Consider the following 27,613-nt stretch of genomic DNA (forward strand, 5'->3'; position numbering starts at 1 on the left):
GTTTCCAAAGTTGCTTTTCTTGCCGATGTTAATTAGTTATTCTCTTTATCCCTCCCTCTCTCTTCCCTTCATGTTTTTTCCCCTTCATTCACGCCGCTCTTACTTGCAATTGCACACATTTTTGTGCTCTCCCTTCCTTAAACTAAGCCGAGACAAGAACAGACAAATTGCTTCAGCATTTCCATATTCTATCACGATCTCTAGCTAGCTACACCTGTTTTTGATTCTCTCAGCACACAGACTTCAAAGGGGTGGCCAAAATATGTCTGAATTTCCTTCACCGTCAACCACCACCAAGAAAACTGACCGCTTGTTAAGTCTTCTCCTCTCTGACTTGTTCCTCTTCTGTTCTTTCATTCTTTCTCACCCTCTATATTTCTCTTACCTGGTCTTCTTCTCCCCGTACCTCTTCAAGCTCCTTTCTTTTCTATCCCCTCTCTTCATCACCACTTCCCTTTTACTCCTAGCCCTTCTCACCATCTCTCCCAGTCTTGTCAATGACAACTCTCATACTGAATTGTATGGATCCAAGGTAAGTTTCTTTTACCTACAAACATACCAAGCTGTTGTCGAGAGGTTACGGTCTAAAGTAGTAGATGGGACTGAAGAGTTTCATCATTTTGAGGAGCTAGAAGCGTATAAGATTGTGTTTGAGACGTCAACTCTTGGTATTGAAGAAAACCACGCGGTTGAAGTTACGGAAGTAGAACAAGCTAAAGATCAGATCAGCGCCTGTTCAAGTACTGGTCAATTGGTACAGGTTCACGAGGGTTCAATATTTCATCAAGTTTTTGGTGCCGGTGGGGTCTCTGATCAAGTGGTCAACGTTAATCTAGATGAAAATTCAGTTTTGATTACAAGGTCAGAAAGTAATGGTCATGAGCTGATTGCGGAGGGGAAGACGTTAGGAGGCTTCTTGCATCAAAAGGAGGAGTTTGAAGATATATGGTTCCAAAAGGAAGAAAAAGAAGCACTCAAGCCACTTAACGTGAACTCCAATAAAGCCGAAGATCGAAAAGAAGAACAATCTATGATTATAAGCGGATCCAAGGAAATAGGTCAAAAGATAAGTGAAGCTAAAGTGAGTGACGATGGTGGTGGAGAGCACTACTACTCTCCAAAGCTGAGCTCCCAAGAACTAGAAGCAAACCCTTGGAGTCCAGGTAATGGTGGAGGCTATAATTCCAAAGTTAAAGACAACTCTCAAACATTGGGGCACTCGAACCTTGGGAGTTTTGGGTCAATGAGAAAAGAGAAGGAATGGAGGAGGACATTGGCATGCAAGCTTTTTGAGGAGAGACACAATGTGGATGGAGGTGAGGGCATGGATATGCTTTGGGAGACATACGAGACAGACTCTACTAAAGTTCAAGCAAAAGGCAGAGCAAAGAAGGGAAAGAAAGGCAGTATCGAGTACTATGATGATGAGGAAGACTTAGAAGAGGAAAAAAGTGACGGGCAGCTGTGCTGCTTGCAAGCCTTGAAATTCTCAGCTGGGAAGATGAATTTGGGGATGGGAAGGCCAAATCTTGTCAAGATCTCCAAGGCCCTCAAAGGAATTGGATGGTTGCACCATGTGAGCAAGCATAGCAAGAAGGGACATCATTAAACCAAGTTGTACTTCGACCTGTTCAAAGCTTTAATGGCTTAACAGACTGTTATGTATTCTGTTCAAGGATAAAAGTAAATACCAAGTTCTTTTTTTTTCCCGTAAGAAATTGTGGTATACATTTTCTACTCCAATAAATGTCAAGTTTGGATCCCTTAGACATATATAGAGTTGGTGAGGGATAATTAAGCTCTGCTGCTCCTTTAGCTAGCTTGTAACTGGGTTCGTAGCTGGTTAGACGGAGCTCCTCTGCTCAGCATAATAAATTTAGTAACTATAAACTATCTAGTGGTGGCCAAGTGGTAAAAGTTTGGGACCAAGAGATTTGTTCCTTCTATGATTTCAGGTTCGAACCCTGTGGTTGCTCATATGATGGTCATTAACTTCAGGACCCGTGGGATTAGTCGAGGTACGCGCAAACTGGCCTGGACACCCATATTAAACTAAAAAAAAATTTAGGAACCATAAAAGATGTCGCATGATCATGACGCCTAGGCATGGCCAAGAAAATAATTGAATCACTGATGAAGAAGTCTTGCCCACTTTATAAGAAATGTGTGTGGGTTCGCATGGGGCACGCAGTGATTGTTGGCAGGATTATCATTTCAGAGCTGCACTTGTTCGGTACTGCATGTGTCCAACCCAAGACAATTTCTCAATGTCCGAGTCTTGGTTTGAGGCACAGTTGTAAAATAGCCCCATGTTGGCCCAGAACAAGACTCAATCACGGGTTTAGAGGGTTTGCCGGTTAATCTAAATTTTTAAATTTAAAAAATAAAAAAAATATATTATTTTAATAAAAAAATTAAAAAACAATATTTTAAAAGTTGGATAGGTCCAAGTCAACAAGTCAAATTAAGTTTTTGATTGATCCACTCGGTCGAGGTCAAATGAGACAAAAAGCCACATGAGTTTAAATTAAAAAAATTAAATTATAAGGACTAAAGTGGATTATTGCTGAATCCACGTCAGCTATAAATATCCATCTTCTATATATCTATCTAAACCCTCTCTCCAAGCATATTTATCTTCTTTCTTTCCCTTTATGTTAAGTTAGTTTTTATGATACTGAATGTATTATCCAAATTTTCTGAACTAATTTGAGTGAGAAATTTTAAATAATTTCAGAGAATTAAATTTTTTGTAGTTGTTTTTGGGAAAATCGGGTAAGGGTTATAAAGCTCCAAAAAATCTGAATTGTCCGAAATGAAAGATTTTTTTTTAATTTATAAATGTACAGGTAATTGTTACTGAGTTGGAAAAGAAATAAAAATGCTTTTGGTAAAAACAAATGCAAATTATTTTGGAGAATTTGATTTTTTTATTTATTAAAATATTATTTTAAATAAAATAATTTGACGAATAAAAGAAGAATTTAAAAAGAAATTGAATTCGCAATTTTTTACCTGAATTATCTAAATACCTGCCTAATAAGTTCATAAAATTATAATGAATTATATTGATATAGTAATTAAGAAGATATTTTTTTTAAGTCTCTGGATTTAAACTTTAAAACTAATATCTAAAAATCTATTATTGAATTTCTCTGAGTATATAATATAAAATAAAGGTATATTTTTAAGATATTATAATTTTTTTTTCTAAAAACACCTCTCACAATCAATCAAATTACTAAAAGACAACTAATATATATACATTTAGTATATTAGTATATAGTCCACACTACCTATCAGAACAATAATAATTTTTTAAAATATAAAATAATATAAAGAATACAAAGATTATATTAAGTGTTTTGGGTTTGGTGGCCAAGTCATACCTAAAATAACCTTAAATTTGGCTACAAAGACTAACCAAATAGTATTGAGTCCGATGGCCAAAAAGTCTAAAAGCTGTTGAGTCTGGCTGAGCAGTCAGGCCCAACACTAAAAGAAAAGAAATTTAACCCAACATAACCTCAAATGAAAAAAATTTATCATCACCCAACTTCTGTACAAAATAAAAAAATCCCATCAATTTATTTTCTCATTACAATATATATATATATATAAAAAAAAGAGAAATGAAAAATATTTAAAGAGACAAAAAAAACTAAAATTGGGCATATCTTGGTTTCGCTGCGAGCCAAACCCTGTACTTATTGAAAGTGATTTGGGTCTTGCTATCAAGCCAGATCCAGTAGCTTTTGGTATATAAAATTGAAAAAACAATACCTTCAATAATATTTTTTAATTAAAAAACAACAAATAAAACACTTTCATGATGCTACAATATTACTTTATATTTATAATGTGGTTCAATGAAAAATGAGTATATATTTATCGTAAATATATAATATTTTTACCACAGTATAGTATAATATATATATATAGAGAGAGAGAGAGAGAGTTCCTAACACCTAGCTATCATGAATATACAGCAATGCAGTCTGGATGGTTTGACTACGGCTGATCAGTTCACACTCGATCCCGCGTCACCTCACCGCCACTAACCACTTGTCACCACCCAGACTAAGACTACCAGAACGCGTAATCTCAGTCGTCCATCTTAATTACTTTCAAAAACCCACCGTGGAGTCTATCTTTGATTTCTCAAAGTCTCAGAAACCTGCAAGGCTGTAACCAATCCCAGCCGTCCATCTTAATTACTTCCCAAAACTCACCGTGGGGTCTACATTTTGATTTCACCAGATCTCGCTCGAACCCGTTAATTAAAAAAGAGTCTCCAAAACTTGTAAGGCTGGAACCAACAAATAGCAGCGAAAAGAGAGAGACTTCCTGTCCCCGTCTCTGACTGTTGATTTATCATCCTCGCCAACTATCGCCATTTCTCTCTATCTCTATCTCTCTCTCTCTCTCTCTCGCTAAGAAACCGAAAGCAGAAAAGGAAAAGAAAATGGCGACTCATAGAAGCTCGCGCAGTGGAGTCGGCGTTTCGTTTCGGGTGTTGGGATCGGCTGTATCACTAGCAGTGTTTCTGTGCTTGACCGTATCTCTTCTCTTCACTGCTCACTCTCACTCTACCACCGACACCCATGTAAGCTCTCCCTCTTTAGATCTGATTCATAATTAATTATTTAATTAACTAACTAATTGTAATTAATGTTAATTTATGTGAAAATGTAACGGAAATCATAGCATTAATTATTAAAGTTAGAAGTATAATCCTGTTATTTCTCTGTTTTTTTCTTAATATTTGATATAGGGTTTCAGTAATGTGGGATACGGGTTGGGATCCGGCAGGAGATCCGTGCTGGCGATGAAATCGGATCCGCTTAAGTCACGATTGGATCAGATCCGGAAGCAAGCGGATGATCACCGGTCGCTAGCGCATGCGTATGCATCGTATGCGCGGAAACTGAAGCTTGAGAATTCGAAGCTTGTTAGGGTTTTTGCTGATCTGTCGCGAAATTACACTGATCTTATTAACAAGCCATCGTATAGAGCTCTTTCCGAGTCGGATTCTCTGTCCATTGATGAGGCTACGCTTAGATTGTTCGAGAAGGAAGTGAAAGAGAGGATCAAAGTTACGAGGCAAGTGATTGCTGAAGCGAAAGAGAGTTTTGACAATCAGTTGAAGATTCAGAAGTTGAAGGATACTATTTTTGCGGTTAATGAGCAGTTAACCAAAGCGAAAAAGCAAGGGGCGTTTTCGAGTTTGATTGCTGCGAAATCGATACCTAAGAGTTTGCATTGCCTTGCGATGAGGTTGATGGAGGAGAGGATTGCTCATCCGGAGAAGTATAATGATGAAGGGAAGCCACCCCTTCCGGAGTTGGAGGATCCGAAGCTTTATCATTATGCGATTTTCTCTGATAATGTGATTGCAGCGTCGGTGGTGGTGAATTCCGCGGTGAAGAATGCAAAAGAGCCATGGAAACATGTTTTTCATGTCGTGACTGATAAAATGAATCTCGGGGCAATGCAGGTTATGTTTAAATTAAAAGATTATAATGGGGCACATATAGAGGTGAAAGCTGTTGAGGATTATAAATTCTTGAATTCTTCATATGTGCCTGTACTTAAGCAATTGGAGTCGGCGAATCTGCAGAAGTTTTACTTTGAGAATAAGCTCGAGAATGCAACCAAGGATACTACAAATATGAAGTTTAGGAACCCCAAGTACTTGTCAATCTTGAATCACTTACGGTTCTATTTGCCGGAGATGTATCCAAAGTTGCATAGAATATTGTTTTTAGATGATGATATAGTGGTGCAAAAGGACTTGACCGGGTTATGGAAGATAGATATGGATGGGAAGGTGAATGGAGCTGTGGAGACCTGTTTCGGGTCATTTCATAGGTATGCTCAGTATATGAATTTCTCACACCCCTTGATCAAGGAGAAGTTTAACCCGAAGGCTTGTGCTTGGGCGTACGGCATGAACTTCTTTGATTTGGATGCTTGGAGGAGAGAGAAGTGCACGGAAGAGTATCATTATTGGCAGAACCTGGTAAGATTGCCTTATTGTTCTGTAAATTCTGCTAAGTTGTTATTTCCCTTTTTCTTTTTATCATGCCCGAGTTCATCGCTTAGATTTATATCAGGGCATATGCTAGGCTGTTTCGGCATAGAATGACGTTTTCTAATCTCCAATTCTTTATCGCAATCCAGCATTAGAAGAAAAAATGTGGACAGCGTCCCTATAAAAGGCGTAGAGTAGTTTTTGCAAGCATGTTACTTTCTGAAAAAAAAGTCCTTTTAACTTGATGACCTTAAATCTCCAACTCTAAATTCTGTGGGATGGCCTCTTACGGCTGTAAATACTGAAACAAGGTTACATGTCTGTAAAAGCTGTGATTTTTGTTGTGTCTTTGATGTCCTGTACATTATTCTGTACATTATTAACTAGAGACTCTGATGATGATGCAGAATGAGAACCGAACCTTGTGGAAATTGGGGACGCTGCCCCCGGGTTTAATCACATTTTACTCAACAACAAAGCCGCTAGACAAGTCATGGCATGTCCTGGGACTTGGGTATAATCCTAGCATTAGTATGGACGAGATTCAGTCTGCCGCGGTGGTGCATTTCAATGGGAATATGAAGCCGTGGCTTGATATTGCAATGACCCAGTTTAAACCCCTATGGACAAAGCATGTTGACTATGAGTTGGAGTTTGTCCAGGCCTGCAATTTTGGTCTCTAAATACCCTTCATGGTTGAAGATTTGCCAGTGCCAGTAAAACCTATATCTTGTGTCCTCTTGTTACACCACCGTCAATTATTCGCATCCAAGATGGAAGAAATCCAACGCCACCCCAAGTGTAGCATAAGTTGAATTAATTTTAGATTTCTTCTCCCACTTATTTATACAAAGCATGTCAACTAAAATGTGTATTTGACCGCAAGGTGTAGTAGCTACAAAAAAACATGGTTGGATTTTAATGTTATATTGTTCAAGAATTTCTCAAATGTCTGCTTATTCTCTTGCCATGCGAGGATATCCACACGGGTCCGGTTTTCTTTTATCCATGCCAGAACTAGAACTTGAAATAAATATCTATTGACCCGACTGGGTTTAACTTGAATATGAATGCAATAATTTATAATTATTTAGTACACAATTAGTTTAATTCTAGTTCGGGTTAGGTATATCAACCTGACTTTTAGGTTCTAACTGATCTTGATGGGATCAGTATCTATCAGATTCAGTTCAAAATCGTCATCATCCCTGTTGGAGGATTGCCGTCCCTATCTCCAGAGGATTGCTCTCGAGAAATATTATGTTCGCGGGGAAGAAAGCTAGCTCTCGAGAAATATTTGAATGCACGCGTCGACTTTTTTTCCCTCTAGCAATGAGAAAGGCAAGGATTCGCCAGAGGTTTTTACCAAGCATGCGCACATGGATGGAAAGCATTAAAAGATTTAGAAAACTACTCGGAGATATTTTTTCTTGGACGCGTGTATCCGTGTGCGCACACATCAACACGCGCCTCGAGGAAAAGAAATATAAAGGTCCCAAAATGGACTTGAAATGGTGTGACGTGGATTTAGAAATATAATGGAAATCGGAGAGGGCATTCCAGAATTAGTATATTACCAAACAAGAGGATTTACTAGCATCCATCCAGAACCATTAAATAGCAAAGTAAAAGTGGAAAATAAGTGACATATTTCAGATTTAGTATACCAGACAAGAAAATTTACTAGCATCCACCCAGAACGATTCAATACCAAGGAAAAATGGACAAAACCCTTCAGAAAATTTAAGAAACCTCATCCATAGAAGTGTAAGCGCTCTCCTAATACTATCTCACTAAAAACAGAAACTTTGACCATTCCATAACAATTCACAAGTCACTGATCTTCAAGCTGTTGCAGATACTCGTGGCGCTGTAGTCTTGGCTGTGCCGTTAAGACCTAAACCACCAGAACGGTTTGCCCGACCACCATTGTTCCCCATCTTATCAGCTCTCCGATAGCCATCACCTCCACCTCCACGGTTAGAATACCCATCACCTCCACCTCCACCTCCACGGTTAGAATACCCATCACCTCCACCTCCACCTCCACCTCCACGGTTTGAATATCCATCGCCTCCACGGTTTGAATATCCACCGCCTCGACTGCCACCTCTGTTTCCAAACTCTGTTCTGATACCAATTTCAATCCTGCCATATACTTTTCCTCCAAGATTACCACGCCCTCTCATTCCTTCACTTTTATATCCAGCCCCTGATCCAGATGGAAATCGTCCCCTATTGTTCCCTGTGGTGAAGAGAAAGAGATAGATAAGCTAAATCACATTAGAGAAAAAACCACTTCTTGCTTAAACTAGAGAGAGTAGATTATATACTTCTTGCTCAATCACATTTTCCAGTTTTACAAGCACAAATGTTGTCCCGCACCATACAGACGAATACACGGAAACATTATAAGAATAGAGATGTCACTATGAAAAACTGGTCTGAGGACATTCACTTTCTGAGATAGATAAGCACCTTCAATCTGTACGAATAACCTGGATTTTGAGGTCCTCTTGGAACAGATTACTAAAAAGCCAAAATGCTTTTTTGTTTCCATTAGGCATACCTTACAATTATTTCAGTTTGGGGCATGATAATATATAGCATGATGGCTTAAGACATCAGCTCCTTTTTTCAAACAGAAACCCTCCATGTTATATATAACTGATAGACGCTCAAAGGAGATTATAAATGATGAAATTCCTAGAATGTAGGGGGTTACTATATATTAACTTTCCTAAAAGAATAGACATTGAAGTTCTATCATACAATTTCTTGATTTGATCAAATCTCCAATTCTTTATTCTAAATAGAACTCCTGTGCTCAAGCTAAATCACTAGACATCATTTTGGCCAAAACTGTTACAAATCAGTAAAAAGAATCATGCTCACACATTGCAAGTGAATAGGGTGATAGATCTTAGAGTAACAAAAATTTGACGATAAAATTCAGCTTGCCTCGGGAAGTAGATCTCTTTTCCTCAACAATGACGCGGAATCCATTAATCATAACAGGTGAAGCCTGCAACATCAATGAGCTTATAATTAACATATAAATTAACTAAACTAATTTGACAAAAGAGCTTGAAAGGATGAAAAGCTCCACCTACATTCTGGAATCACAGAAGAAAATAAAAGGAACAGTTTGAAAACATTAAGACTTCTTATCATAAGAAGATTAATGAAAAAGAAACACAACTAAAAGGGTGCAACAGGCATATTGCTGATAACCCACAATTACATGTCCAATTTACTAGTTCAAGTGAAAAGGGAAACAAGACATCTCAAAATGCTAACAAGGAAAGAAATCATATGTCATAGTGGAATAACACCATATTATTTAAATGAGGAAAAAAACTGACTGATCTATCTGCAGATAAAATAAAAAGAACAGAGCATAAGCAATAGCATAGCATAGCATAGTAGATGGAAACCTCTAATGCACTTTGCACAGCACTCGCCACCTCAAACTCCACAAAGCCAAAACAAAATCCCTGTCAGAAACCAATGGATTACGGGAATTAGAAGAATACCAAGGATAACTGACCAAAAACAAAGAAAAAAATGTGATGCCTACCTTTTGGAATCTAACTTGAACGCCACCATTCCTAATAGGTCCAAACTTCTTGAACTCGTTTTCAAGCAAGGTAGTCGTCGCATCTAAAGGCAGACCTTTCACGTAGATAGAAGGACCCTCTGTAAACAACCAATTGAATAAATAAGCAGGTCAGGTATGCAAGCATGCACATAGATAAAATTAAAAGCATACAAGGAACAATCATTGAAGATTTGGAAAAAAAACACCAGAGCAATTCAAGGACCAAGCACCTTCACTCTCTTGGGCATTCCCATTTTCAAAAGTATTAGAGCTGGAGACATGTGACTCAGCTGCTGGGGGTTGAGACACTGCAGCAGTCACTTGTTCTTGGATTTTTGGTGCAGACCTCAGAGGAGAAGGGGTAGGACTCGAAAAAGGTGCAGTGTACTCCTTCTGAACTTTCACCTGGAACAGAATTGGAAATAACTTAGTAAAAACAAATCCAATGATGGAAGAGGAGCGAGAACATGGCAAACGATATCAGCTGAATCTATACCAGCAAACACTTCTAAATGTTCATACTTGAGGGTGCTTAATATGCATATCTTAGTGGCAAAATGACAGTGAAGAAACAGCAAATTGGGGGGGTTGTGAAATGCTACTTACAACGGAGGCATACGACTTCTTCGGAGTGTCTTCAATCTTAGCACTAGACTCGACCACAACCTGGGAGTCAGCCACTAACTGGGAATCAGGAGGAATTTCATCAACAACCTCAGGCATTGGTTCTTCCTCTTCCTCAAATGAAACATCCCCACTTTCCTCTTCCTCTACCTCAACTGAAACATCCCCACTTTCAGAGGGATTGTACACTTCCCCTCCAATGACTTCCTCAGACAAAGCAGCTGTTGGCTCAGAAATGTGAGTTTCCTGTGTGTGAGGAGTATCTGAAAACAGAAACACCTTCAATTTCAGTAAGGGGGCTGGAAAAAAGATGCGCATTCAAAGAATGATCTGTGTTTCATTACCCTGGTCAGGAGCAACTGGGGCTTCAAAATTGCTGGCAGGCTCTTGATTTCCATTCTGGTGTGTGGAGTCATCAACATACCGAAACACATCATTCAGCACAAAATAACCTTTGTCTTGAGGAGCCAGGAAGAAGCTCTGAGTAAATTTTTGTCGCAAATTGTCATTTCCATTCAAATACCCAGTCACTAGCACAAGAACTCCACCTTTGTAAGATTCTTGTGAATCAACTGTAACAATTTCTGCCCTGACTTGACCATATCCAAGTGAAAGTATCTTCTCATTAATAGCCTGCCCCACATTTACAGACAACAAATTCAACTCTCATTATCAAGAGAACTAGCAGGGAGAAGTTTGTGGGCATTCAACTTCTGCAGTTACAGAAGGGTGCTGAGTGGCTAAACATTAAGCATGACATCCAGGGGACATTAAAGGACATTTCAGTTAAAAAATTCTGCAGTAATGTTCTTAATTGCTGAAATAGGTAATTGAAATAAACCATGTGTGTGTGTAAAAGGAGAGGGAGAAATTATTGAAAGGAGAAAAAGTTTTAATTACAAAAAAAAGAAAGATAAGGCATCATCCAAGGAATAAAATCAAATCTAGATGAAAGGCTTTCCAATCTTATTGATTATCGGCTAAAGCAACTCTTTCAAATACCCCAAAAGTACTCCATGAAACACTGGACAAGCTATTGTGTCCCAGAGAAATTCTCATAGCATTTATCTGATCCTCTAATAGAAATCAATATTTAAGACAGAAAGTGACAGTCTGTCTCTTTCTTCAGGTTCAATAAACAAATCTAACTGAGATGAGAAATTAGCCATTTTTCTGCTTCATTTTGCAAGCAAGAGACAAATATTATGTTTCCCAAATCTGACAAAAAGAAAACACAGTCCAACTACCTTAAACAACTTTACATGGATGTGTATAAAACAAGCTAGAACTCACATTCATGGTAGTAGTGGTACTCATGACCCCATCCTCTCCAGGACGTCCAAACTTACTACCATCCTGGTAGAATCGGTGAACAAGATCCGGGGATTGCTGCAATATATGGTAGTACTGATGCGCGAAAGCATTACCAACCTTCAACCACAAAAAAAATTCAACTAGATCCATATTAAAAATCCACAGGAAACAAAATACAAACAAAAAAATTAAAAGGTTAAAAAACATACAACATCAGCAGTTGGAACTGGGAGTTGCGTCACTGGTGCTGCCATGACTGATCAAAATCTCTGAAAAATAAACCAAAGCCCTAATTTTAAAAAATTCTCTAATTTACACATTATCTTTCTATTTTCCAAGAATAAAACCGAAAATGACGAACATAAGATATACATCAAACATTTAAACTACTTTGGAGCGAAGCAAAATATAAGATAATCATTTACACTTAAAACTCCAAATCTAAAAGAAAAACCTAGCAATTAAGCTTCGAGTTAGACTTCAATTTCAATCGGAATCAAGCTGTAACTGAGAAAAAGTTGTGACCGGAGAGAGATCATTTGATAGCTAAAAAGTGTAAATTCGAGAGAGGAGATGAGCGAACCTGAGCCTGGTATCGAATCGGAGAGAGATAGGAGGCGAGGCAGGTGAGAGAAAGGAGGTTGAGGCCGGCGTGTGACTTTCTCTCACCTCTCTCGTTTGAACGAGTTGAGCTTTCTAGGGTTTTTATGGATCTTGAAGAGGCGAGAGTGAGGGAGAGGAGAGAGGAGCGAGCAGGGAGGGTTCTGGTTGCTTTTATATCATGGAGAATTTAGGGGAGGTTTTGCGTGACTCGTACGTGTGGGTTTATTTCTGTACAACCCTTCAAGATTAGTTGTGGAGTTACATCAAACCCGGCCCACTCTTAACCCGTTCTAGAATTCAAGACATTGATTGAATGAGTTCATCCGGGTTACTTAAAATGATATTATTTTGTTTAAAAAAAAATTATAATAATATTGTTTACAGAAAAGATAATTTTAAAAAATTATTCATAAAGATTCTGATCTGTTAATCGGATCTACTAAATCGACCAATTCCAAGTTAATTTTAAAAAAAACATGGTCGAGGTGGACAAAATATTTGACATGAATTTTGAATTATTTATCATTATATAAATTTGATTTTTTTAATTACATATGAGTGGTTAGAATTTTTTTTTTTTTTCAAGATACTAGTAATTAATTAAATTATAGCTCATTGACAATGTTAAGCTAATCATAATTTAAAATGCTGATTTATGTATATACAAAATGATAAATTCAAGTTTAATAGTTTGAAAATCTAAAAACTTATGAACTCAATTCAGGTGACATGTTTGGGCCTGGTTTAAGAGAAGAGCCAGCAATTATGGGCTCAGTTTAAAAAAAAAAAACCATGTTTCTTATAAGCTCCACCTAGAAGAAAGGTCCAGCCCTCGTAAAATAAGCTATAATTTGGATTTTATTTTTTTTACACCTATGATTGTATAAAAATTATCCAACGACTTACTATATTTTCATTGATATTAATGTTGCGTAAGTGATAATGTGTAAAAGTCCTATAAAAAATCACCATATTTCCTTAAATAATAATATTGTGTAAGGGATAATATGTGAAGGTCTTTTAAAAACCCATCATATTTCTATTAGTTTTGATGTTTGTGTAAGAGATATTTATCATTTATTAATATACATGTTCGGTATATTTTCTCTCTTTAAAACTATCATGAAAAAATTATATGTTAGCCGCTTCTTTCTATAAAAAGATAAGACTCGTAAGCTATAAATACACCATAAATTCTTTAAACTCTAAGTTCTCAATCTTCATTATCTACTGCATATTTATTTTCAGAGTCGCATTATAAAATATCATAACTTTTTACTAAAAAAGATACTTACTTAAACATCAGAGAATCCCAATGTTCATAAAAGAAAACTTTTTGCAGGCAGCAGCCACTGACTACCTTGATTTACCAGGTACCAGACACTCGATTAGAAAAAATAAAACAAATTATCAGAATTAAAAAATTAACTGATTATCTAAAATACAAATCTTGTCCCAAATTATTTGAATTTTTAAAGAAATCATTGCAAACATTACAATAATGGTCCGTTAACCATCTATTTTTACCTTCGTGAAGATCTTATGAGGCAATTTGCAATCCTTCATGTATGTTTTAATTGAAACCATACTTTATGTAGAAGCACAAATTTTTGCATAATTAATATCGTTAAGATTTTCCTTTTTATAAATCTATGATTTATATCGTTGAATGTTATTATTTTAATTAATTTAATTACGAGCGAAATGTTTAATTAAAAAATTATCTTTTTTTTCTTCACATGCCTTTGTTGTTACAGATATTTTTGTTTTACTAAAATTTTGATGCTCGTATCGAGTTATATTCTTACATGCAGTCATGGAATGAAACAAATATATCAATTAAATATAATAAATCTAAATTTACTTAATAACTACATACTGAATATTTTTTTTAAAAAGGAAAATATCAAGGCACAAGAGAAAATGATATATTTATTTCATTATGTTTTAAAAAAATAAACTTAAATGTAGTTAAATATAGTTTTAATTCCTATTTAAATTTTTATTTGTTTCACAAGTAAATAGTTTTATTTTCAATTTGCTTCCTCGAATAAAAGTTGACTAATACATTTTATGATTTTTTTAAAAAATCAACAATCTTCAAAATCATAAAAAGATGAGATGTTTTGATAATAAAATTTAATGAAGATCTTTCTATAACAAAGTCTGATAATAACCAATAAAAGTTATTTTGCATAATTTTTTTAGTTAGTAAGTTATAATTTTCATTATTACTAGGTTTTGAAAATAACAATATATTTTAACAAAATTGTTATACTTTTATGATAAAATTAGATAAAAATTTCAAATTCCATAACACCAGGAAGGCACAATAATTGCATTGAAATACATTTAGCAAAGAATATGCATCAATTTATTTATTGAAAAATAATTTATTTTTTAAAAGTGTTTTTTTAAAAAAATTATTTCCTGTAAATTATTTTTTAATATTTGAAGGTGTCATGTAAAATGAGTTGAAAGATATTTTTCAGTGTTTGACTATGCGATGTAAAATGAATTGGAAAATAATCTATTAATGTTCTAATCTTTTCTAAGTTTACTTAAAGAATGAGAACCAAATCTAATAAATGAAAATATTGAAGGAGGGTGAAATTAAAAAAAATTCTAATTTCATAATTTATTTCAAATAATACAAATAGCAATAAAATAATAAAACAAATTATAACAGATAAAGAAGTTAAAAGATGATAAAATTAAAAAATAAATTTTATAAATTATTTAAATAAAATAAATAGCAATCAAAATAATGAAGATCAAATCTGATAGATAAAAAAAAACTAAATTAAATAAAGGACAAGAAAAAAAATAACTATCAAAATAATAAATTGATATAAAAAACAGGTTAAATCAGATTCTCAAAAATGAAATTGAAAACAAATCGAAACAAAATAATTCGAAACAAAATATTGATGACTAAATTTGATATAACCAACAAATAACATGATATGTCTAATTCTTTTACAACTTATAAAAAATATATTCCAAAAACACTTTCATAGAAACTAATTTAATTTTTTTTAATTGAAAAGTGTTTTTTGTTGATAACTTTCATAATAGTAAAAAAAACATGGAAAAGTATGAAATGAAAAATCATATTTTATTATTATTATGTATGTTTTTTTAATTAGTAAGTTATAATTTTTATTATTACTAGATTTTGAAAATAACAATATGTTTGTGTTTAACAAAAGCGTTACACGATAAATAAATAAATAAAAACAGATAAAAATTCCAAATTCCATACCACCATTAGGGTATCATGATATACGTACTGAAATACATTTAGCAATGAATAAGATGGACAAAACATTGATCCTACTTATCACCTCAAAACAGCCAAGTCATCAATTGCAAATGGCTGCTTGATCATGCGGTCCAACCTTGTGCAAATCCAAGAGAGAACACAAGCACATCATACAGGAGAGAAAATTAGGAAAATCAAATGTTGATGCTACCATAATTAAGCTTAATATGAGATTAAGCTTAATACGAGATTAAGTACACAGGCAAGCCAAATGGGTAAGTAATTACCCTCCCTAATCCCCTTAAATTTGGTGTGATCAAGTGTTCTAATTAAACAGGCATCCTCATCAAAAGTTGACCTTGCACGAAACTGCAAGTGAGAAAAAGTTGCCATTAAATCAAGAGATGTATAGAGACCAAAACTGCAGAGATGTCATGAGTGAAAGAATTTAGTCACCTCTTGACGTAGTAGTAACAAAAATCGGCCAAGATAAACGTCTGCACAGCTTCAGCGAGGAGAGCCGCAGGAAACCAGAAATACCCACTTCCAATCAAGAAAAGATACATCCCACGAGTCTCATAAACCTACATGTAAAATAACAATAATAATGCATGAGTTTTTATAAATTCGTGGACAAACCTTAACTCTTTTTTTTAAAGATTAATAGGGGGTGTCTTAGCTAGTTTACGCGTATCTCAACTAATCCTACGGGTCCTGAAGTTAACGACCATTTAAACATCTAGTGGTTCTAAAGGAACTCGAACTCATTATTATTAGGGAACAAAACTAAAATCTGATTAATTGAGAACTTTTAGTACACTTAAAACTCGTCCCACTAGATCAACTTGTAAAAATAACTCGAAATGATATCATTTCATTAAAATGGAGGTTGATTTGCTGATTTGTTAGTCAACTCAATTCAAATCTAATTTTATAGCGATAGAATAACAATAAAAAAATCATTTTTCAAGTTACATGGAGTTTTCGCATTATATTTTTACGTGTTATTCATGAATTTGTATTCTTTTCAAGAAATTATAAAAGCTAGTTTAATGAAGAAAAAATAACTATTTCTCCAAACAATATTTAAGTTAATTTTTCTAATTACACGGCCTTTAAATTATGCACAGGGAAAGTATATTCTAATTCTAAATGAATCTATGATTAATAATACTAATCAAAGAGCAGAACAGACCTGGATTATCCAGTGAGCACAGGACAAGAATCTAGCAACACCCAGTGCAAAGACGTAATGGGCTGTGAACGGTTCAATCATCTAAAAAAAGAGATGAACAAATTAATGCAGCCATTGCAACCAAAAGATCAGTTTCTACAGCAAAAGGTGACCCAAACCTTTGCATTCTGCATGAGACGAAGCTGAGGCAGCACCGAAACAGATTCCAAGAACACACAGAAGGCCCAGAGGACTTGACTAAAGTAACAAAATCTTGTGAAAGGGTTGACTATCAAGGCAAGGATAATACAAGGCACCACCTACAGCAAGGATTGAAGAAAATTAAATTAATGCAAAGACAAACCAATAATCGCGATATTATTTCTAGAAATCAAGGATTTATAAATTAAAAACTTAAGAATATATCTATAAATAAGAAAAAAATTAAGAAAAAAAAATATAAATTAGATATTGGCAACTATAACTTAACGACGATTAATATGACAAGAGCAAATATATAAGATTTGATCACTTTTCTGAAACAGAAAATATAAAGACAAAAAGATATTTTCATGTCTTTATTTATTTTAAAAATATATAAATTCATTTTAAAATTAATCAGACGGACACATATATATTTGTTTCCGGTCCTTTAACCATACACGTTTACATGTCTCTTATGTATATATTTATTTTGAATTTACAAGGATAAATACATATAGATAATCATGATTGCTCTATAACATTTAAAACAATATTATAAAAGAATAATGTTTTTACCAAGTAATATAAGGGCATGTTGTCTAATTCTTTGATATAGGTTGACTTCAATTTGAACCGTATCATATATATAACCCAAGCGGTTGAAATCAAGGTGGCCATGTCTAGCACTGAATGGGCATCAAGTTCCATCAATACGCTACAGGCCAATCTCGCAGCTAAAAACAGAGCTGTGATTTCTTGTGTTTTGAGTGAAAGACCTGTCCAAGGAAACAATAATATAGGTATTGGAACTATCTTAGACAATATAGGACGGCAAAAAGGCATTTGATGCATAAAAGTAAATAAAATCCTTTACTTAGCGTTTGTCTATAGTCTTTCAATAAAAAAAAAATAGAGATACTGGAGATGAAAAAACATGTCGTGTGTTTTTTATTTTCGTGTATTTTTTATTCTGAAAACACATGAAATATTTCTAATATTATCTTACAGATAAATTTATTTTATATTTTTGTTTTTTAACTAAACATGTTTTATATATTTTTTGTATTTGTCAAAGCTAACTAAACACAACCTATATTTGAGAATGTGGTAGCGGTTACTTTTCAAAGCGCTTTTCAAATATATTTTTTTTAAAATAAAAATTATTTTTGACATGAGCATATCAAAATGATCTGAACATGTTTTATATATTTTTTGTATTTGTCAAAGCTAACTAAACATAATATATATTTGAAAATGTGGTAGCGGTTGCTTTTCAAAGCGCTTTTAACTTGAAAATGTATCAAAATAATATTTTTTTATTTTAAAAAAAATTATTTTTGACATCAGCATATCAAAATGATCTGAAAATACTAAAAATATTAATTTGAAATAAAAAAAATTTTAATTTTTTTTAAATGCTTTTGAAACACCAAATCAAACAGGCAAAACACTTAAAATAAACAAGCATTTTGCATTCATCAGTAACAATTTCTTTCTAGATATATGCATAGCACGTATAAATTTACATTTTGATTTACATTTTGAAAGGATTGAAATCTTCTCATGTTTTTAAGAGGACTTGATCAGCTATGTTTTTAATTAATTTTCCTATTACTTTTAAATCCAATAATTTGTATTAATTAAAAAAACTAAATAATAAAAAATTAAATTGTTTCAATTTTTATCATGCACTAAAATTATGATCATTGAATTTAAATTCAATGATTTAGATTTAATAAACAAAATTCAATGACCTACTATGGCATGCATGTCATCAATTGCATTAATTAAGACAAAAATCAACAAAAAATCATTATCAAGTAAAAGTATCATAAGAAAATGTTCATCTATATATATATATATATATATATATATATATATATAAAATTGTTTTTTGATACATGGATCTCTTGCGATTAGAAGAACGACCACCAGCAAGCAAAGAAAAATTTATCAAGAAAATCCCATATTACAAAATTCAAAAGAATTATCAAACTATAATGATTTCTTATAATAATAACAATAAAAAAGAGGCAGTCTTATGTATAATTATTTATCAATAACTAATATATATGTACCAGAACAGGTTTTATGGGTGGTGAGCTTATATATCAAGACGAAGATCCCAGCAGCATGGATAGCCTCGGAAAAGATGAAGAAATACTCATGATCTTTCACCGAGTGCTTTAAAGCCACCAGAGAGCACAGTGCAAACACCACCCCGGCGAGAATCTTCACTTTCATCGACTGCCTCCTTACCCACCCAAAAAGCACGTTGACAGGTGAAGCTCTCTTCCTCCCCATGATTCTTTTCCGATCAATTCAAAGAGAAAATGAGAGAGAAACGTCCACAGATAGATATGTGTCTGAGGAAGATAACGAGGAGACCTGGTTTGGAAAGACACGAAGAGGGCATGCAAGATTTGGTGTGTTGCGTGGCGTTTTATTTTGTTTCTATGACTAGAACCAGTGAAGTATTGACACGTGGATTTGATTTTAAAACCTAGATACAGTATCCCTACGTTGATGCTTGCTTGCCTGTTTGGGACTTCTGATTTTGACCTTGAATTTCTTTTCTTTTCTTGGCTTATATACCCATAAAAGAAATTATTTAATTTATTCCTGGTTCAATGGCTTTTCAAAGGTTTTTTTTTTTTTTTTTTTTTTATATATGTAAACACACCATTATGTCTCTTTCTATCCTCCCCGATCTTCCTTCTCGGTTTAGTTAAAAATAAATAAATAAAATCTATCATTCTTTTGTGAATTTATCTCCAACATGTCTGTAAATCAACGGAATGCTTAATTGTAACTTATTTAATTATTATATAATATAGGAGAATTATCCTCTATATTGTATTGTATACCCTAAAATGTAACGAAACTTCCAATAAAAAAAAAAATCTAACCTTGATATATTAAGAGTGTCATGATGAAAACATCATTGTCTAAGATGTTAAAAAATCACAAGTCACCAGTTAGCGATGGAGATGCTAATTCTACTTCTTGTTGCTTTACCTTGCAAAAATAGCAAGTTCTGGATGAATATTAAAATTAATAAAAAAATTAATAAAATAAAAGATATAAAAAACAGCATGAGTTAATTTGAGTACTTGGGTTAATTTGTTAATTATTATTCTCGTGTTATGAGTTCATAATAATCTAATGAAAAGTAAACAAAATAAATCATGAAGTTTAATTCTCAATCAAATCAATATTAAATGATGAAATTGAAAAAAAACTTATTAAAAAAAAAAACTGAGTCAACTGGGTTAACCCATCAAATCAGGTTAGCCAATCAAACTTGAGATTCGTGTCATGAGATGATAACTAAATAAAAAAAAAATCTAATATTAAAAAATAAAAATAAAAAAAAAAGATTAATGAAAAAAAAAACAAAGCAAAAAAAAAAGAAAATAAAGAAAAGTACTATTCTAATGAATAGTACTTTATGAAAAGAGATACATTAAAACCTCCTCCTTTTTTTAGTTTATAATTAATTAGTAGAATAAATAAATAAATATATATAGTGGCTACAAATATGGTTCCAATTGTTCTTTTATTTTATAGTCCAATTACCATTGAATTCTTGATACCCACCTTGCACTCTTGATTTTACCTTGAAATTGTAACATTTCTTTTCTTTTCTTTCTTTTTTGAAGAAAAAATATTTTATCAGATTGAGTTTTTAATTAAAAAACTAGCATATATCACTTAAAACTCTATTGATTTCCATTTTGATGAAATATTTTTTCATAAATTAATATTTATTTTATTTTTCTACAAAAAAAACACATTTTCCATTAAGAAAATAATCATCGATTTCCCTAATTCTTTCATTTTTTTCCTTTTATTCCAAAAATATATATTTTTTAAAACAAAATTTGATTTTTTATTAAAAAAACACTAAAGAAATTATATCTCATATTTCTTAGTTATAGTTGATCTAAATTCTTATCCTTCGAGATTGGCAAACTAATTAGAGTTGTGATAAAATAAATGATTCCCCGTATTATCCATCAAATATTGATTATTGATTCACTATTTATATATTAAGTGATATACAAATCATTAAATCTCACCTCAAATCATCAGTATATTATATTTACAGGGTGCAAGAATAATCTAATTGTAACTGAAAGTAAATAAGAAAGACTTATGCACGTGCAAAATAAAATTAAGAAATATTCTAATTTTTTCTTACCCTCCTATGTTTCCTTTTATGTCTGGAGAATTGGTAATATAAAATAATTTCTCAACTTTCAATTGGTAATAAAATGTAATATAAAAAATATAAGATTTAAAACTTGATTCGGCTATATCGGAACAACACTAATATTTTTTTTAAAATAAAAAATAAAATAATATTTTTTTAATTAAATTATTGAGTCCATGACTGACCCATGAGTTTACCCAGTGATCTAGTAATTCAATATTTTTTTTGATTTGGGTTTGTTTGGCAGTGTGGTTGCGGTTGCTTTTCAAATAGCTTTTCGTGCCAAAATGCATGCCAATGATGTTTTTTTATTTTTTTAAAAATCATTTTTGACATCAGCACATCAAAATGATTTGAAAACACTAAAAATATATTAATTTAAAGTTAATAAAAAAAATAAAAAAATATCAAATTTTATCAAAAACACTTTTAAAACGCAGAAACAAACAGGCGCCAGTTTGACAATTACGGATGGTAGTTGAAGGTTCCAAGGCAGTGGAATTATTTCAAGGATTAACGTGTTAAGAAAATTAGAGTACAAAGACTACATTGCATATTCGTAAAATTGCAGGGACAAAGTATGGCAAACTTCCCCGAAACAAGCGTGCCATCTAACAGAATGTAGCCGAAAGCCCTAAGCTGACTTCAAGATCCAGCGCGCCGCTACAACCACATCTTTGCTCAAATTTTGTCAGACGGAAACTACTATGCTAGGCAAATTAATCATCAGTTGAGGCTAAAAATCAGCAGACTCCCTGTAAAGAATGGCTGCCAATTTCTGGAACTCCTCTCACTAGTAAGATGGATCTTTCCTTTTCTTTTTTCTTATGTTTTCATCTCTTTTGAGGGTGTTTATTTACCTGTTCCTGGATGGATTGTGCGCAGCAAACAGCTTTTTGACCAAGAAGAAGTGGATGTAGTGCACCCGCTTGACAAAGAAAAGGGCATAACTCTTGAAGATTTCAAGCTTATTAAGATGCATATGGTCATTCGTACGCCTTTCTGTCTTTCTTTTCTTATCCTTTTCAATATTATTATGTTTACTATTGAGTTTGTTTCTTATTCTGTTAGATTTCACCTAGGAAATCTTGATTTTTCTTGGCTTATGAGATTGTAACCGAAATTCTGCGACATGGGTTTTTGTTGTTTATATATGTTTGGTCTTAACAATCCAATTATTACAACTACTTTTATTGGAATTCGCATATACATGCGCCCACATCAGTTGATAGTGTTTTTTTTTCCTTTCTTTCTTGTGTGTTATTCACCATGGCATTTGCTAATTTGCGTCTTTCGATTTTCTATTCCCCTCAGCTATATGCAAATTGGCTCAATCTGTTAAAGTGAGGCAAAGGTTTGCACTTTTTCTTTAAAAGTTTTATATACTGCTCTTCTTGTCTTGTCTAATACCCCATATTTGGAATTCCAGGTAAGACGCCCCGGTCATTAATCATTCCATTTTATCACCATAGTTAAATTGATAGGGATCGTTTTGTATTTTCTTGTTTGGTTTCATAAGGTGTCACCAATTAGTTGCATTTTTAATTTTTTGCTTGATGTTTCAGGGTTGTTGCTACTGCAGTTACATATATGAGGCGTTTGTATACCAGGTATTAAATAATTTCTGATGGTGGGAAGAAGAGTATGATGACCAACAAAGGGAAAGAGATTTGAATGCGAATTCTTGTAGTATTGTCATTTCTAGTCATCTAAAATACTCTTCAATTTTCAATCATAGGCATTCATGAGTACTTGGTATCCATTTCTAGTATCCATTTGCATACAAATGGATAAGTTTCTTCCTCTACTTCTTTTCTCAAAATGTATATATGGCCATCCTATCTCTCATTGGTGTGATCTTCTGGGATGCGATGCCTTGTCAGCCTTCTTCCTGTTTTTTTTTCTCACCCACTTCTTCAGATCTCTAATCATCCACTCACTCTTTTTTCTTCATGGGGTCTCTCTAATCAGCTGCCCTCTTATTTGTAAATGTAATAGTAAAGCTGATGCATTGCCTAGAAAACAGCCAGTAGTTTTTGTAGTATCGCTCACTAGTCTTAATTTCTCGTTGTGCTTCCAGAAAGAGTATGTCAGAATATGATCCACGTCTTGTAGGCCCAACTTGCTTGTATTTGGCATCAAAAGCAGAGGAGAGCACAGTGCAAGCCAGACTTCTTGTATATTACATCAAAAAAATATGTAATCACTTGTTAGCAGACTTGATCGATTGATTCGCTGAGTTCTTAAAATATTTACTGGACTTATATTTACTACTAAAATGCTTACAACCTGGCATTGTTGCCCCACAGATTCTGATGACAAGCATAGATATGAGATCAAAGACATACTTGAGATGGAAATGAAGATTTTGGAAGCTCTTAACTATTATTTAGTTGTATTTCATCCTTATCGTTCGTTGCCTCAGTAAGTATTTTATCTTCTTTGCCTTGTTTCTCATGCATTAAAATTCATTTTAAACTGAATTAACAGGTTGCTTGAGTAGTTTTTTTTGTACCACATGCACAATTCTGAAAGAATAAACAATGCCATCAAGTTAAGGATCGAAACATGATTCATATAGGCTTTTTTCTTTTCTTTTTTGCAAATGCCATCTTGGTTGATGTCTGCTGTGCCTAAGCTCCAACACAGACTTTTACTTTTCCTTTTTGTTCTTTGTATTCTCTTTTTTGTTTTATTTATTACATATTATGAATCTCAGTTAATTACGTGGTTTAGATTATTATTTTTTAGTTAGATATCTTTATATAATTAGATAAGACAAGATTACTATTTATTGGTTTCCATTTTCTGCCTGTTCCTTATATGAGCACATTTAAAAGAAATATTAATGGACAGATGACCTTCATATTGTTTAATAACTTCAAGCTGTTCCAAAAGTCTGAGTTGGGGGCATGTTTCATGTTAAGTGGACTACTAGAACTGAAAGCTTACCTTAAGATTATTGATTGCTGAACTGGACATGACAAGTTGTCTGACATGTTCCTAATTACAGAAACATAATTGCACAAGCTTAGATTAATCAATAGTACGACTAGGTTTCAACAATTTTAAAATGAATGGCTGCTGAATTTGATGTGATTAGTTATCTTGCATGTTACTAACTACAGAAACCTAATTGCACGACTTTAGACTCATTAATACCACCTAATACCAACGAATCTGTTTTACTGGTGGTATATTGTTCTTTTGTGATATTGCAGTTTCTGTTTTGCAAATTGAGTATCTTATTTCACAAGAACATTTTCTCCTGTGTTTCTTCACATCTTGGCAGATTTTTGCTGGATGCTGGCATGAACGATATAAGTATGACTCAATTAACATGGTAAGGTTCCAATCTCTAAGGCCAAGTAAACACCCATCTCCTAACCTAGAAAAGATGCATTCTTTCATTATAGTCCTTAAAATATGAGGTTGGTTTTACATAAGTTTGGGCATCCGAACAACAATCGTGTTAGGGAGAGCTTCTTACAGGTGATTGATAGTTCGCGTTAAAAAGTGTGTAGAGCTAGTTTGTCGCTCTTTATATATTGTTCTTATCATGTGGGCCATCATCATGTTCATTGTGCATGCGTCCGGATTGGTTCATGGTGGCTGCCTCCTCCCTCTGTGGCCACAAATCCCAATTGTAACTCATAGTTTAATTGTCCTTTGGAAATGGCTGATAAGTTAAATGTGAGAAGACTAGTGGTGAAGAAGGCCATTGTATATTACAGTTCTGTTGCCAGAATGGAAAAAATAAGCACCCCTGGGTTTTTAAATATTAAAAGAATAAATTGACAATAACCATGTTTAAGTCTGAAAAGTTTCTGAAAACAAGACTTTGCTCCAATCTCTGCACAAACCTTTTTTCTTCTCTATCTCAAAGCAGCTGCCTTAAATTGAAGATTAAATTTGTTATGTTGATTTTTCTAAGTTTTATTTTTCTCTTGTGGACATACCCTTCTTTTATGCTAGGAATTGCATCATAAAAAAAATATTATTTTAATGTCAGCATCATGATTTCTTGATCTGAGTTAAAATGAATTAACCATGCTGAGACATACAGGGGACTTGTGAACGACACATACAAGATGGATTTGATTCTTATACATCCCCCACACCTTATTGCCTTAGCCTGCATATACACTGCTAGCGTGTATAGAGAAAAAGATAAGACAGCATGGTTTGAAGAGCTCCGTGTAGATATGAATGTGGTGAGTTCTCTAAGCTCAATTTTGCGGTTGTTGTTGTTGTTGTTCCCTTTTATTCTTGCGATAGACTCTGCATTGAAACTATCACAACTTTCTGCTTTGAAAGATAACTGAAGCATCGATTTATCCCAAGAACCAAAAGGCTAGGCTTCCTCTGTACTTGCGATAGGTCCCACTACCTGTTAAAACATAGTTTAAAATGCTTTTCATTTAAAAATATATTAAGAAAAAAATAATTATTTTTAACATTAGCACATCAAAATAATCTGAAAACATAAAATTTTTTTTATTTTAAACAAAAAAAAAATTCAAAATTTTTAGAAACATGGTTTGCACTATTTTTCCAAACACGCGCACCCAGCTTGTCTATCTTACTACGCTTTCTTTAGGTTAAGACTTGGTCTTCATGGAAGGCTTTAGCTATGCCCTGAAAGGTCACTATACCCGGGCACCTTACACTTTTCAAGAATCCTGTTCAAATATGGGAATTACCTGATTTTGTGCCAAATGGTGGATATGTTCTTGGGCCAAGTTACCTTTTAAGTGATGTTTTTAAGCCAGCCCACCGGCATATGCGTGCACACAGAAATGAAATGCACAGTACATAACTGGTGATCTTGAAATTTAACTTACTGCTGCAAAAAGCTTTACTGAATTTATCATGTTGGATCTATGTTGCTTCAAATAATGAGCCTTCGTGTCTGATTTGGCAGGTGAAAAATATTGCAATGGAGATATTAGATTTTTATGAGAGTCATAGATTGATTACAGATGATAGAGTTGCTGCGGCTTTCAACAAGCTGAAACCCTAAATGGTTTGGCGATGCCTATTTCCTCAACTCAAAAGTTTTCCCATTCCACTATGTTGCAGCTCCAGCTACGGGCCCCGTGTAGTCTGTGGAAATGAAAATTGCTTAGCACTTGTCAATAAAAATTGGTTCTTTTGGAAGAGATACTGTCAATGTTTAAGAGATTGTGTGGTTATGATAATTATTCTTTCTATTCTATTGAAACAGCTTTTTGATGAGTAAGATTGAATTCATTTCAACCTGTTTGATTTGGGTACTTCATACCCTTGCCCAAGCACCATGTAAAGATGAAAATGTGTTTATGACTAGATGCAACAATGATGTCAGATGTTGACCAATTAGCAAGCATCATATATGAGCATGGAGGCTGAGTCATGTTTAGATCTCGGAAAAGCCAAATTACGATAAAATGAAATCAGAAAACGCCCTCATGTGCTTCATAGAAGGAAAACCCCTGTTATACCAATCATCTAGGCTATTGTTTTCAGAGTTTGTTGATGTCGCAACTAGTAATTTCATGTTATGGTCAGCATGATTGTTGCTCGTTGAATATAGCAAACTGGATACATCATCCACAGATCAAAGACAAGGTAGCATTTCTGCTTGCATTACAGAAAAGGATTTCATCTGCTTTAAAAGGTAGCACATTCTATATGGGCTACATGCATACGGTTTTCACACAGCAAAAGCAGTACAAACAGAAAAGCGAGGTGATGCGTTAACCATGTAGGTACAACAACGGTAAGCAATTCCTGCTCCTCGCATCTCTCACGCCCACGCCCTTGCATTATACTGTTCAATATCATTTAGAGCAATTCCATCTAATGTTTCTCTTTTTTCTTGCCTTGCTGCTTCTCTACACAGAGCAAGAACGAAACGATGAATAAAAGAAAAATTACATAAAGAATAGTACGTAACAAACAGAAAGTGGCAAAGGAAAAGACACTACCTAATTTTCTCCTAGCTTCAGATCTGGCAAAGAACTCCTTCCATTCATCTGTAAGAACGAAAATCGGGTCATCATCATCATCTTCTTCTTCCTCTTCTAATACATCGCACTCTGGCTCTTGCAACACCCTGTTTGTCATGAAACACTTACAGTTACATGGAAACCAAAATTTGAAATTTGGAGAAAAAAGCAGCAGAAGAAGATGGTCACGACTTACTGGGCAACTGGGGCAGATGTTTCTTTGCTGGCAGTGGAATCCAAGTTCAAGTCTTTTACCAATGGATAAGAAAGAATAGGTCTTGGATGTTGAGCAGCTTGAAGAGCAAATCTAGGACTTACATGTAAAGGGCAACTAGATTGGTGGTGGTGGTGTTGGTGGGAGCAAAGCAAGTGCGGATGGTGATGGTGATGGTGATGGTGATGGTGGCGTTGGCACAAGGGGTGGTGGTGGTGGTGGCGGTGGCGGAGGATTGAGCATGGAGACCATGATCTGGATGAAGGTTCCATTGGTTACTGGTTCTGTACTAGGGTTTTACAATTTTCTGTATTGTTTCGGCTGGAGGGTTTATCTGAGGAAAAAATCAGTAATTGTAATTATCAAATTTTGAA

The 27,613-nt window shown here is 34.0% G+C and overlaps 6 protein-coding genes across 23 annotated transcripts; 3 read left to right on the forward strand and 3 right to left on the reverse strand.

Moving 5' to 3' along the window:
• Nucleotides 1–1,771, forward strand: LOC7459495 (uncharacterized). Its single transcript, XM_002301766.4, has one exon. The coding sequence runs from the start codon at nucleotides 263–265 to the stop codon at nucleotides 1,607–1,609; it is 1,347 nt and encodes a 448-aa protein (XP_002301802.1). The 5' UTR covers nucleotides 1–262; the 3' UTR covers nucleotides 1,610–1,771.
• Nucleotides 1,772–4,301: 2,530 nt separating this feature from the next.
• On the forward strand, nucleotides 4,302–6,983 carry LOC7459496 (galacturonosyltransferase 8). The gene is made up of 3 exons (XM_002301767.3): nucleotides 4,302–4,606; nucleotides 4,775–6,022; nucleotides 6,442–6,983. Exons 1-3 carry the CDS (start codon nucleotides 4,466–4,468, stop codon nucleotides 6,715–6,717), a joined length of 1,665 nt encoding a protein of 554 aa, XP_002301803.1. The 5' UTR covers nucleotides 4,302–4,465; the 3' UTR covers nucleotides 6,718–6,983.
• A 640-nt stretch (nucleotides 6,984–7,623) lies between these two features.
• On the reverse strand, nucleotides 7,624–12,343 carry LOC7471164 (nuclear transport factor 2). 16 transcript variants are annotated; one of them, XM_052450479.1, is made up of 12 exons: nucleotides 12,157–12,334; nucleotides 11,783–11,842; nucleotides 11,553–11,690; nucleotides 10,604–10,892; nucleotides 10,410–10,522; nucleotides 10,242–10,373; nucleotides 9,866–10,040; nucleotides 9,615–9,733; nucleotides 9,472–9,531; nucleotides 8,996–9,059; nucleotides 8,115–8,279; nucleotides 7,624–8,006 (listed from the first exon to the last, which is right to left on the reverse strand). In XM_052450479.1, exons 2-12 carry the CDS (start codon nucleotides 11,825–11,827, stop codon nucleotides 7,879–7,881), a joined length of 1,428 nt encoding a protein of 475 aa, XP_052306439.1. In that variant the 5' UTR covers nucleotides 11,828–11,842; nucleotides 12,157–12,334; the 3' UTR covers nucleotides 7,624–7,878. The 16 variants fall into 16 exon arrangements, with proteins under 16 accessions (XP_052306439.1, XP_052306438.1, XP_052306435.1 ...); XM_052450478.1 differs by adding an exon at nucleotides 8,043–8,072 and having other exon boundaries at nucleotides 7,624–8,000; nucleotides 10,242–10,522; nucleotides 12,157–12,333; XM_052450475.1 differs by adding an exon at nucleotides 8,031–8,072 and having other exon boundaries at nucleotides 7,624–8,000; nucleotides 10,242–10,522; nucleotides 12,157–12,333.
• Nucleotides 12,344–15,404: 3,061 nt separating this feature from the next.
• On the reverse strand, nucleotides 15,405–19,218 carry LOC7471165 (uncharacterized). 2 transcript variants are annotated; one of them, XM_024594194.2, is made up of 7 exons: nucleotides 18,898–19,218; nucleotides 17,396–17,595; nucleotides 16,795–16,935; nucleotides 16,637–16,717; nucleotides 15,898–16,025; nucleotides 15,729–15,810; nucleotides 15,405–15,577 (listed from the first exon to the last, which is right to left on the reverse strand). In XM_024594194.2, the coding sequence occupies exons 1-6, from the start codon at nucleotides 19,121–19,123 to the stop codon at nucleotides 15,771–15,773; spliced, it is 816 nt and encodes a 271-aa protein (XP_024449962.1). In that variant the 5' UTR covers nucleotides 19,124–19,218; the 3' UTR covers nucleotides 15,405–15,577; nucleotides 15,729–15,770. The 2 variants fall into 2 exon arrangements, with proteins under 2 accessions (XP_024449962.1, XP_002303063.1); XM_002303027.3 differs by having other exon boundaries at nucleotides 15,405–15,810.
• Nucleotides 19,219–21,618: 2,400 nt separating this feature from the next.
• On the forward strand, nucleotides 21,619–26,277 carry LOC7471166 (cyclin-C1-2). 2 transcript variants are annotated; one of them, XM_002301768.4, is made up of 9 exons: nucleotides 21,619–21,831; nucleotides 21,921–22,027; nucleotides 22,350–22,389; nucleotides 22,601–22,645; nucleotides 23,116–23,234; nucleotides 23,345–23,459; nucleotides 24,328–24,378; nucleotides 25,102–25,249; nucleotides 25,960–26,277. In XM_002301768.4, exons 1-9 carry the CDS (start codon nucleotides 21,800–21,802, stop codon nucleotides 26,056–26,058), a joined length of 756 nt encoding a protein of 251 aa, XP_002301804.1. In that variant the 5' UTR covers nucleotides 21,619–21,799; the 3' UTR covers nucleotides 26,059–26,277. The 2 variants fall into 2 exon arrangements, with proteins under 2 accessions (XP_002301804.1, XP_024451786.1); XM_024596018.2 differs by lacking the exons at nucleotides 21,619–21,831; nucleotides 21,921–22,027 and having other exon boundaries at nucleotides 22,380–22,464.
• A 193-nt stretch (nucleotides 26,278–26,470) lies between these two features.
• LOC7459498 (uncharacterized) lies at nucleotides 26,471–27,613 on the reverse strand. The gene is made up of 3 exons (XM_002303028.4): nucleotides 27,222–27,613; nucleotides 27,005–27,132; nucleotides 26,471–26,911 (listed from the first exon to the last, which is right to left on the reverse strand). The coding sequence occupies exons 1-3, from the start codon at nucleotides 27,509–27,511 to the stop codon at nucleotides 26,877–26,879; spliced, it is 453 nt and encodes a 150-aa protein (XP_002303064.1). The 5' UTR covers nucleotides 27,512–27,613; the 3' UTR covers nucleotides 26,471–26,876.

The sequence above is a fragment of the Populus trichocarpa genome, chromosome 2 (assembly GCF_000002775.5).
Source record: "Populus trichocarpa isolate Nisqually-1 chromosome 2, P.trichocarpa_v4.1, whole genome shotgun sequence".
NCBI classification, from domain to species: domain Eukaryota; kingdom Viridiplantae; phylum Streptophyta; class Magnoliopsida; order Malpighiales; family Salicaceae; genus Populus; species Populus trichocarpa.